Source organism: Microtus oregoni, unplaced genomic scaffold (genome assembly GCF_018167655.1).
Source record: "Microtus oregoni isolate MIOR12 unplaced genomic scaffold, Mior012 000059F_ref0000304, whole genome shotgun sequence".
Classification (NCBI taxonomy): domain Eukaryota; kingdom Metazoa; phylum Chordata; class Mammalia; order Rodentia; family Cricetidae; genus Microtus; species Microtus oregoni.
Window position 1 is genome coordinate 11,537,486 of NW_024543835.1, and position 12,342 is coordinate 11,549,827.

Consider the following 12,342-nt stretch of genomic DNA (forward strand, 5'->3'; position numbering starts at 1 on the left):
TGTACTCAGTAACAATTCCTCATTCCACTTCACCGAAGTCCTGGAGTCCACTCTTCTACCTTCTGACTCTCTGAAATGACTACTCTAGGCATCTCATAAAAGTGGAATAGTACTATTTATGCTTTTGAGTATGGCCTGTTGTACAGCAAGTAATGACTTTAAAATTCATCTATGTTGAAGCATGTATCAGAATTCCCTTCTTTTCAAGGACTAAATAATGCTTCAGTGTGTGGATAGAGTCCATTTTGATTCATTTCAGCTTCATTTTTTTTTTCAGTTTAACCCACAAAAATTCTGTAAACATCTTTCTGTCAATTTATAAGACTCACAACAAACTGAAAAGTTAATTGTTTGAAAACAACATCCGCAGTAGAATAAGCCCCTGCTCACTGTCAATACCTCCAAAGTGCAAGAATTCCCAGGCTGGTGGGAATTTCCATTTAAATGATGACTCTAGCTACCCAATTCTTGTTTGTTCTCCTCAGCATAAAAGTTTTTCTCCAATCTTTTTTCTCTAAGGATCGCTTTGCTTTTCCAGTGATAAAACCACACAGAATGTACGGCATAAAATATTGTTCAATTGTCTGCTTGGTACTTTCTGGAGACAAATCAGATACTTTCTAATGGGAACCAAAGTGGTTTCTTACTGTTTAGCCTTGTATTTTGATGTGTCCCTCGGTTCACTGCTAGGATTGCTCCAGTCATCAGCTTCAGGAGTAGTCTTGTAATGGCGCCACGCAGACTTGTTGAAAACTGGTAGTCTCTCAAAGGATTCACTTGAAAGGGCCTATTAGAAAAAGGATATACACCAAAGGTCTAGGGTACTCGTTTTCTCACATAAAATTCACAGATTTTACTCTTTCAAACACAAGTAACCATTCTTGTTTTAGAAATATTAAAATTTATTTTACAGATGGACTTAGACTGGCTAAGAGGAAGATCCTGAGCCCTCTCTAAATGAGTGAAATCAAGTGCTTACTCACTCGCTCAAAATCAGTACTGAAACACATACGACAGGAACAAAGTACATTGTAATTCCATCAATACTGCTTTGCAGTACTCCATAGTACTGACAGTACAGCTTAGATCAAACATTTTTATTTAATAGGCAACTGCTGCCCTAAAACAGCCCCAGAAGAAATAAAGTCTCATAAACATTTGCCAACAAGCGATATTAAACATCACATCATTGGGGGCTGGGAATGGAGCTTAGCAACAGAAAGCATGTGGTGGCATGGTGGGAGGCTCTGGGCTCCATTCCTAGCATCAGAGCAAACAAAGCCCATGTTGAGATCCACTGACATCCAACTAGTGCGTGAAACTGTGATAGTTTGTCCAGTAATATACTAGGGCATGGCTAAAAAGAATGAGTCAGTTCTGCGCGAACTTACGTGGAAAGTTCTGCAAGATACATTCCAAAGTTATGAGATAAAACCAAGCTGCTGAAATGCCTTTAAGATTCATTTCTTAAATCTATTTCTAAATGCAGAACCAAGTCTATTATAGCTTTTTGATGTTGCTATTTTTTGAGACAGGGTCTCACTATGTACTCCTAGCCTGGAAGTTTTTACATAGACCAGGCTAGCCTGCCTGTGCTTTCCACGTGCTGGGCTTAGAGTTGTGTGCTACCACACCCAGCTCCTCTATCAGATTTTTATTTGTTTTACTTCTGTGATAATGGAATGAAACCCAGAGCCTGTATATTCTAGGAAGATCTACACCACTGAGCTACATCCCCTGTCCCTAAAAATCCAAAATCAACTCTAGGAGGATTCGTAAGAAACAAAAACACAGTACCTCTTGAAGACAAGTAGTGTGGCTTGTACCAGCAGTGAAACACTTCATTGCCCTCTTTCAAGCTTTTAAATGTTACTATATGCCTCTACTGCCTATTGAAATAATATACCAAAATTCTAGAATTCAGAAATAGAAATCTAACGCCACCAATAAATGAGAAAAACTGTCTTATAGAGAATTTAGTTCATAGGTAAACATTTTAAATGACCATTATTATGATTTTGTTAATTTAAAAAAACAATGTACAATGTAAAAGTTCAATTTCTGTATGTAATTTGTTTTTTCTGAGTCTCTTGCCATCTCCCTTTTCTCTTCCAGCTCTAGTAGTTTTCTGCTCCCATGTGCTGTTCTACTATCCTCCCAGCCATCCTCAAAATCTCTCTTCTCTCGTGGACCTCTTTATAGTTTCGTGACCATACTGATGCTCTGATGCTCATTTCCACATATGTACATAAACTCACATATACACAAAATAAAAGCTAAGACCTGCATGATAGCATGCATCCACTATTTGTGTTTCTGAGTTACTTCGCTTGATATAAAGATCTACAGATCTTTTTATATAAACATATTATCATTACTGAATTCTTTTATTTTGGTTTTGTGAAACAGGGCTCCACTATGAAGCCCTGGCCATCCTGGAACTTGTTCTGCAGACAAGGATGGCCTTGAACTCAGGAGATCTGTCTGCTTTATCTCTGCCTCCCCTGTATTAGGATTAAAGGCATGATCCACTACTACCCGGCTGCATTACTGGATTCTTACAACTTGAGAAATTAAAGTAAAAGACTAGAAGACTTCAGATTACTGGAAATTGGCTTTCTTTTAAACTAGGTTTTTCAATGAACATATACTTTTGAAAAATTCTAATTTAGACCTATGGTTGTAAAAAAATCAAAAAGTTTGAGGTTTATACCTCTATGATTCTTATTTTGTTATATTTGGGCATAATATCAGCATGAGGCATAGCATGGTTTCCTAAATCTGATCTCAAGGTAGGAGACGATACAGTGCTCTTCTCAACTAGTTATGGGTACTTGCACCTTTAAAAAGTCACTAACAGAAACAAAACATAGTACCTTCAGATAAATGACGGCATCAGTACCCACTCCTTCCATGGAATATAGTTTTAGATCTCCCTGAAAATATCTGGCATACAGACGAGAAATTGGCAAGCCGTAACCAAATCCAGCCTATTAAGAAAAGAAAATTAATAGAATGAGACCATTTACAGAAGATTAAAATGAATCCCTGAAGTCAAATCAAATGAATTAGTAACTCCATCTTTATAAATAACACTGTGTCTATAATCTGTGACTAATAAATTCCCCATTTTATTAAAAAATTGTTAAGTTTGGGTAACAGAAAAAAATTCATTTTTGATTGTTTTTTATAAAGCATTTTAAAGTAAATTTTAACCTATGTCTGAGCATAAAGTCAAGGTAACTTTTTTTGAAATAGGGTTTCATATATCCTAGGCTGGCTTTAAACTCATTATATATCTGAGGTTGACCTTGAGCTCCTGTTCCTCTTACCTCTAACTCCGACTTACTAGGATTTTAGGCCATGAACCACCATGCCTGGTTTCTGCAGTGCTGGGGATGGAAGCCAGAGCTCCATGCATGCTAGGCAAGGACTCCACCAACTGAACAACCCTGAGCTCCAAGGGTTACTTTAAAAAAGTGTACACTTACATCCACAGGTAAGTGTAGCTCTTACCTCTCAACAAAGGAGCTTCTGTTTGCAGGAGACAGACACCATTATGGAAAGCTACAACTGGTAAAAATGCGGAGAGCTACTGACCATGGGGTGCTTGTCCAACATGATAAGCCTATAACACAATTCCTATACTTAGGGCTCAGGGAGCATCTTGGAAAGGTGGCCAGAGGATTGTTAAGATGATGGATAATGCCTTCTTTAAAAAAAAGATACAGGTGCGAAGTGGAGAGAGTAGGGATAGGAGGGGTGCGGAGTGAATGTGATAAAAGTACAAAATTCTTAAATAAAAAGTGAATGCCCAATCAAGTAGAAATTGTTCTGATGAAAACGCAAAACCATATTTACTTCCAAGTTTCTTTATCAGATTTCTCTTGTCTGAGATGAGAACTAATAGCACAAGAGTTGAATTTTTTCTTTCCTTTTTTGTGGTTTTTCAAGACAGAGTCTCTCTTTATAGCCCTGGCTGTCCTGGAACTCGCTCTGTACCCTAGGCTGGTCTCAAACTCCTGCCTCTGCCACCCGAAGTGCTGGGATTAAAAGCATTCACTTCCAATGCCTGACAAGAGTTGAAATTTGTTAATAACAAGACTAAGCCACTGAAAAAATTTCTTAGAGGTTCCTTCTTAAGGATCTGGAAAAGCTACAGCATGTTAATACAGTAAATGAGTTTTACAGAAATAAAAAATTTAGTACCTTCCTATATTTTAAAGTCATCAAAGTGACAGTCAATATATTTTTTAAACTAAAGGTCACAAATGTTGGCAAGAATAAGAACAATACTAAAGTCAGTGACTTTGTAGTCGGCCACAGGTGGGTATGGGGAGATGCTATTAGGTAAGCTTTAACACTGGATTAAATCTGGATCAGGAACAGCGCCTTATAGGGTTAGGGACACACAGGCTTCTGACTCTGGCAGATCTAAATTGAAATCTCTGTTTCTGTGTGACTGAGCAGTTCACTCAACTTCTTTAAGACTTTTTTCACCTGAGATGAAAAGCTTGCCTCCGAGCTCATAAGGATTCCATGGCATAATAAAGGTTACCTCTTTGTACTATCTATCACACAGTAAAACTCAGTTTTGCTGACAAACCTGAGGACCTGAGTTCAACACCTGGGATCCACATAAAGATAGAAGCAGTGAATTGACTCCACAGAGTTGTCCTCTGATCTCCCGAAATATCAAAGAATTAACAGGCAGAGTAGATACTCCCAAAACAGGAAATTTTCGACATGTGGGGGATCACGCTGTGCCATGGTCTAAGCTGTTTCATGCTGTGCCAAACAGCTTTCAGGCTGTACCTTGTCGGGGACAAATCTGCTTCTCAAAGTATCATTTGGCTCCATTGCATAAATAGAGGCAGGACGGTTCAATACTTTACAGTATACATAGACATCGCCCGCCCAGCAATATCAATAGGACACAGACTAGTAACATTTCTAGTAATAAAAGGTACCACCTATAAATTTATCTAAATAAACAGGTAACTTATGAATACATTGGTGTTATTAAAATCATTTCAGTCCTGGGGCTGGAGCTCAGTGGGTAGAGTGCCAGCCTAGCACACCAAAGGCCCTGGATTCAAGTCCCCAGCACCTCCTAAATAAGGTGGCACACAGGTCTGTCCTCCAAGCAGGAAGATCAAGAGTTCAGGGTCATCCTAGCTTCAGCTAGCTCTCAGCCCACCTGGATGACGTCAGACTCTGCTCTTGTGCTGGTAAGACACAGTGGGTCAGAGCACTTGCTGTACAACCCTGACAACCTGAGTTCAAACCTTGGAATCAGCAAACAGGTAAGGGGAGAGAATTCAACTCAATTAAACTGTGCCTTCCACACACACATACAACAGATAAAATTTGAAAAGTCTGGATTTAGGGCTCCAGAGATAGCTCAGCAGTTATGTGCACTTGCTGCTCTTGCAGAAGACCCTTCCCACCACCCACATGGTTGATCACAACCATCCATAACTTCAGTTCCAGAGGATCTGATGCTCTCTGGTACTAGGCATGCATGAGGTACACATACATACAAATATGCAGGCAAACACTTATACATGAAAACAGTTTAAAATTTGTTCAATTAAAAAATGTATGAAGGACGATACAGATGGGTAAAAGTAAGCCACCTGGAAAGGAAACTCTTTTCTAGTACGACACAGCCATGTGCCCACTTCAGAGGTGAGGATAGTTTATTAACTGGGAGAGATGCTGATGGAAGCATTTCTTCAAGAGCAGCCACAACAGTATGCTAGAAGTTCACAGGCAGCCAGTACCAGCTCTAGCATTAATTTGCTTTGATCCTTTTCCAAATTTATGTAATGGGAAGGTGGATTGGATAAATAATGGTCTCTGAGAGTCCTCTGTTTCCCAGAACAAACAAACAAATATGGCATAAAGCTATCTACAGGACGCTATTTTAAAAACTGGAATAGATAATCCATATTATTTTTAAACAACTGGAAAAATGCAAAATTTGTACCAGACCCTGGTCAACATAATACTACTTCAAATTGATCTTTATGAATTTTCTTGAATTCTGTATAAATGACTTCCTCAGTTTTCCACATGCTGAGTTAACAAACTCTGCCTCAAATAACAATGCAAGGTGTTTGATTTTATTCATACAAATAAAATATAATCTTATGTGCTTATCACTCAGGTAGGACTTTAAAATGAAACTTAATTTATACCCTGAGCCATTCTGCAGACTGATAGATACATTGCTGTGTTTAATGACAAAGGGTTCAATTGTTGTTTGTCAATTAGAAACACTCAGCAGGGGAAGAGAGTGTGGCCCTACCAGGAATAAATGCTACCATGGTAACCAGAGGCTTTTCTCACTGAGTGAATAAGGCTGAAGGTTATTTCTAGAGTGCTACACAGAGACCTCTGAAAATACATACATCACCTATATGTTTTATGCTTAGATTATGAAATGTTAATGTTATATAAATATTTTAATTATATAAACAAATTTGACAGTGGTGACCCAAAGGCTGTAAGGTACGCAGCACTAAAGCATCGCCTACTAAACTGTAGCCAAACACTCTCCCCAGTCTTCTCTGCTCACCCATGGGTAATGGCCACCTCCCCGAGGGTGCTGCATGATAACAAGTTGCCCTCCTGCAGCAATCTTACCACAGGGAAAAGCTTTTACACACTGTATTTGGAAGTGTAACACTCAGCTTGGAGTGTTTCTTTTTTTTAACATACAAGCCTACAGGCCAGAAGGGAGCAACCAGATCTCATTATGGGTGGATGTAAGCTAGCATCTAGTTGCTGGGAATTGAACTCAGGACCATTAGGAAAGCAAGCAGTGCTCTTAACCACTGGGCCATCTCTCCAGCCTGGAGTGTTTCTTAGAAAAATTAGAAAAGCACTTTGTCCAAAGAACTTACAAACTAAACAGTAAGGCAAAAAGATGCCTATGCTCCCACCTATACCAGAAACAGCCCCGTTTAAGTAAAGCTAGTACAACCACCTAAGAAGATGGCAAACTCTCTAGCCCTATGTTAAAGACCTTTCTTTCTGCAGCAGTTTGTCATGCTTACCAAGGGAGCAGCTCTTGTAGGCTCCAGGCTGGGTCGAGGGGCAGTTGAATACATGTAGTTAAAAAGACGGTCTATTTTCCGAAGTGGGACTCCACCACCTAGGTCACTTATCTGCAGTGCACAAAATGTTAAAAACAAAAGGGGAGTCAAATCTGTGCTTAAGGAGGGTAGGAGAGTTCATTAAATAAAGCACATGCTAGAAGGTTCTAAAGTGAGAAAGTGGCTCCTTTGGGGACAATGTAAACAAAGGAGACAGCAATGCAGCAAATCTGATAGGCTTGGGACTGAGGTCCTGCTCAAGTACAGTCAGCAAGGTAACCAAAGCCAAGAATCCAGCACTAAATAGTCACATTTCCATAAATGACAGGGACACACTGAGAAATGTGCCATTAGTCAATGCCATCAGGCAATTATCTTCGAAGGCTTATACACAATGACTACAAAGTCACTAAACAACAGCAACTATGGGACTACCACTATGTATGTGTTCAGTTCATTGCTAAGAAAGCACTGATACATGACTTTACTCACAAATAGCACACCCAAGAAATGTCAATTTTCTTTCCTTCCCTCTCATAATATTAAATACATACTATTAAATCAACTGATGATTAAAGTAAAATGGAAACAAAAGCTTACCTTAATGGACAAGTCTTCTTTACCCAGAGTGACGAGAGTTTTAACAGCTGGATAGCCCTCTTTTCTATTTTCATGTAGCTCAACTGTTGCTCTCATTGAGTTCTGAAACAATAAGCTCTTCTTGAGAAACCATGCTTCTGATTCATGGAGCACAATTAAGTTAAGTGTATTCATTACTTTTGGTGCACATTAAGCATGTACTCCACCACTGAGCTAGCCCTAGTCATGAAAAACCACAATTTCAAAACAGAAAGAAGCACATGCTTACGTGCATGTGATGATTATTTTGTGGAGCTATTATTAATAAGATTTACATGAATTTTTTTTCTATCAGAAAATTTTCCTGATGTTCTATTTTGCACTTAATTGTTAAACATTCTTCTTGCCTTCTGTTTGGCTCTACAGATTTTTTGGGGGGAGGGGAGTAGCTGAGAACAGACCTCACTATGTAGACTAGCCTGGCCTTGAATTCAGAGAGATACACTTGTCTTTATCTGTCCAGTAATGGAATTAAAGGCACATGCTTCCAAGCCTGGTGGCTTTAGGGTTTTAAAATTATTCAGTTCAACCACAAAGAATGTTTGTATGACTGACATGTACTGAGGCTGCACTTGAAGCCCTACTTATCACTTAGAAAGTGAAGAGATCCATACTTCCCACAAAAATTAACCACTGGATTGAAAAAAAAAGGATAAAATATCCATTAAAAGAAAGTCTGAAAGGTCACAAATGAAGAGAGCGCTCCCAATCGAATGGCTACATTAGTGACATACCAGAAGCAGTCTTGCTCTTGGGAAGACAACAGCACAACTGATCCTTTAGTGTTTTATCCATTAAAAGTGATGAAATGCTAGCTCAAATATCCTGTACAAATAACACTGCTACCACAAATATCACTGGATACTTTGTAACCAAAAGCAACAGCTTGGGCCATAGAGTCTAAAAAATAAAAAAGGTTTTCTTTCCTTTTTAGCCCAGGCTCCACACTCTTCCTCTCCTGCCTCTATCAGGTCTTCTGAATTTATTCAAATTATGAAACAGTTACAGGATCTCTCAGAACTGAAACAACTATGCATTAACACAGTTAATGCTTCAGAAGCATAGATATATAGAAATGTGTGTTTATTTGGGTATGGTAATAAACAATAAAACCTTTGCCAGACCTGAAAACCCAAAAAGCATCTCTAATCTCCTAACTGAAAGAAAAACAGTATGGATTTGATGTGAAGTTACCAAAGTGCAATTAAGCTTCAAAATCACTATGTACTAGTATTCACAAAACCATACTGTACACAGCAATTTTTATCTCACAGTTTACAGATTAGAAAGCCCACAGGATATCAGAAATAGACTTTTAAAATGGTTATGCAAAATCTTTTTCTTATGCTAATCTAATGAATCCATTATGCCCAGAATCAAAGCCATTTCAAATGAAGACTTCTTCCCATGCTTTAAAAGCCCACTTACCTTGAACAGCTCAAACAGCATGTGGAACAGATGTGAGGGCACATAAACTACCTGAATGGGTTTGTTTGGTGCTTTGGCTGAAACAGAGACAAACCATCGATGAATAAAGACCCAAGGTGGGAGAAAATAAAAAATGATGCTTATATTCTATTTTTCAAGTTCATAAAACAAACCTTCATTAAAAAGAGTTCCATATTTAGTGACATAACCGAGCAAAAACATGCTTCAGAATAAAATAAACATACAGTCAACTTCATTCACTGTGGCTTAGTGACCTTGAGCAAATCAGTCAAATTCTTCCCAACTTTGTTCAGCAAAACGGGAATAGTATCATTTGTGTCATGGTATTCTGAAAATTACACATGAACATACAAACATTACTTGAAATTTTTCAAATTGGGGGAAACAAATCCGCCATCAATTCCAGGAGGCATCTGTAAGAATATGAACCAACTGAGAAGGGTGGTAAACGAGACTCAACTGCAGTGCCATGCTTTCAATCTCAACGATTCGCTCAAAGACTCAGAGAAAGGCTTGACTAGCTGCCAGATGACAGGCTCTAGCAAAGTGAATGAATTTATCAAGAAGGCTCTGACACAACGAATGCTTAATCCACTGACAGATTCGTAATTTAATGACTGGAAGAGGGTGGAAAACAGGAGGTGGGACCTAGTTAGAAGTAGGTTCCTGGGGCATGCCCTGATAACCCTGCCTCAGTTGAAGGTTTACCTAGACATAGAATTTGGGGTTTAAAATAATTCTTTCTCAGAATTTGGTAAAGAGGGACATATTCTGGCAGTAAAAGTACATCAGAGAAACTCAACACTAGTTAGGTATTGTTCACATTATTGGCTTTTGCCAAAGTCTGACATACCATGGTTGTGATTTTGTTTAGTTAAACTGAATTCATCACTTGAGGTAGCTAGTGTTCCTTTCCCTTTGGAGATCGTCCATACCAAGAAGTCTTTTTGGAGTTTTTAAAACCTGATCAAGATTTCACTGGTTTTAGAATAAGCTGTGTAAGGTATCCTACGACCAGAGAGGCCTTCAAATGCTAAAATGAAGGCTTTACTTTGGAGCGCTATTATTCACATAACCTGACCTGTAAGTTGTTTCTGAACAACATGCACTCATTTTGCTGTTGGTGGCAGAGCCTAGACGGAGTAAGCTATTTCTGTCACCTCTCCAGACTCCTCTTAGGTCAGCTTTCAGCTAGCTAATCTCTAGCCTTCGGCTTCCTTTCTGTTCTAGTTGTTTGCATCACTCAGCTCTGCTCCCACAGTCCCTCTTCGCTTAACTGGAAAAACTGGTTGCCATCTGGGCAGCAGTCTACTCCTTTCTGGTTGGTCCTGCCCTGTCCTACCAGCCAGCATACTTTTAGCCAGCTGGATTCTCCCAGGAGTTAGCACTATGGGTTTCCAGAATTCAGTGTCTATATCTCTCTCCATTCACAAATGAAAACTTAGTTCCTAAAGTGATGGTACTCAGAGGTGGGCCCTTTGGGAGTTGACTATTCATGAGTGGAACCTCACAAATGAGATTACTGTTCTTCCAAAAAAGACCCCAGGGAGCTCTTTGCCCCTTTCTACATGTAAAGGCACAGCAAGAAATCACCCGCAAGTCAGAAAATAGGCCTTTGCCATATACCAAATTTGTTTGCACTACAATCTTGTACTTCTCAGGTTCTAGACACATGAGAAACAAATGTGTTATTTAATCCGCCCAGTCTGATGATTGTGTTTAGTAGTCTGAAGGGACTAATACAGAGGTCCACTTATAAGCCTCCTTGGCTTCTTTCACTGTTTTTATGAGATTCTTTTATTTTGGCTGTAATGGGGCCTGAGAAGCAAGCTGAGTGCTTAGTATAAACAGCCTCAGAATTCAATTCAACCTTTTCAGTCCAAGTCTCAAGGAAATGAAAAACATTTTACAGTTTGTTTTTAAGTTTAAACAACATTCTTTAGGAGTCATCTAAAGGCTTGCTCAATTATGTGTATTCTTTGGAAATATTACAGTTGACATTTCTTTTCTCCCTTTTAAAATCATGTTAAATGTTTTGGCTATGAGTCTTCCCTTATCCTGGGCCTCACGGCCTTAGTGGGTGGTAATAGAGGTCTGTCGGCTTTCTAAAATAAGATGAACGGAATATGAATACTCCCTCTAATAGTACACTTTTAAAAGTCACAGAAAAATGTGGTCTGAGGTTTTTATGTTTGAGTCTCAAGAAATAATAAAGTCTGTTTTGCAGTCGTTGCCTGAAACACCATTAGTTGAAGCAGCACTTAACAAATGTCAACAGAACTCTATATGGACATCAGGAATTTTCCTTTGAGACAGCTTTCCCTGTAAGAATGAAAAGTGGGAACTGGAGGCTAAGCAGAAAAAAATGAATATAAAAGGAGAGGTGGCAGCACAAGATTAAGCCCCAAGGTGAACGGAAAAGGCTTCTGAACACAAGCCATGCTGCACGTTCCTATCCAAAACTGACTTACAGTAATATCCCAGATGACTGAAGGGATAGGAACCACACTGAAGGGACATGAAGATGAAAACACACACCATTTTAGGATCTCTTGGGGGAAAAAAAGCTCGTATAAGATCAGCATTTAAGTCACCTTCTTTGTACTTAACATTAAAATACTTTTCTTGTCTATGCCATACCACCCTGACCCCGTCAGATCACATCTAAAATGTTTTGTCTTTTACCATTGAATTCTTCTACTTCCAGCTCTGGAGCAACCAGGTAATACTGTTCACAGAGCAGCTTTGCTGTTTCATACGCATCTGTAAGAGAAATTTAATTGTTGAATTCCATAGATATAAGCATGTGGTGTATATACAGAAATAAAGTCAATTTGTCTACACTGACTTTAAATGAGTCAAATGCCATCTTTTAAAGCAGTCTTTTGGCTTCAACACATTACTATGACTAAAGCATTTATCTTTACTAAATGTTAACAACCACAGCCATATCAAAACCATAGATTAGTAACAATAAAGCTAGGTTTATGCTAAACACACAAGTATTTAACTTTTAAACACACTGCTAAAAGATTTTTCATGAAAATTTATAAACCTAGGACTATACTTCTGAACATCACAGAATCTGAATAAGTTGTAGCAAAATAATACTTTCTGTAATTTAAAAAACTGGCAACAGTCAGACCTGGAG

At 38.7% G+C, this 12,342-nt stretch overlaps 1 protein-coding gene across 1 annotated transcript in view; it reads right to left on the minus strand.

Annotated features, from left to right (window-relative positions):
- Positions 1–643: 643 nt before the first annotated feature.
- Positions 644–12,342, minus strand: part of LOC121439034 (pyruvate dehydrogenase (acetyl-transferring) kinase isozyme 3, mitochondrial-like) — a 67,716-nt gene continuing 56,017 nt past the window's right edge. Inside the window, exons 6-11 of the mRNA XM_041639526.1 lie at positions 11,877–11,954; positions 9,171–9,247; positions 7,704–7,805; positions 7,065–7,175; positions 2,877–2,990; positions 644–787 (exon numbers count right to left, since the gene is read on the minus strand). Of these exons, the coding sequence (XP_041495460.1) occupies positions 644–787; positions 2,877–2,990; positions 7,065–7,175; positions 7,704–7,805; positions 9,171–9,247; positions 11,877–11,954 (626 nt within the window). The remainder of the gene's footprint in view (positions 788–2,876; positions 2,991–7,064; positions 7,176–7,703; positions 7,806–9,170; positions 9,248–11,876; positions 11,955–12,342) is intronic.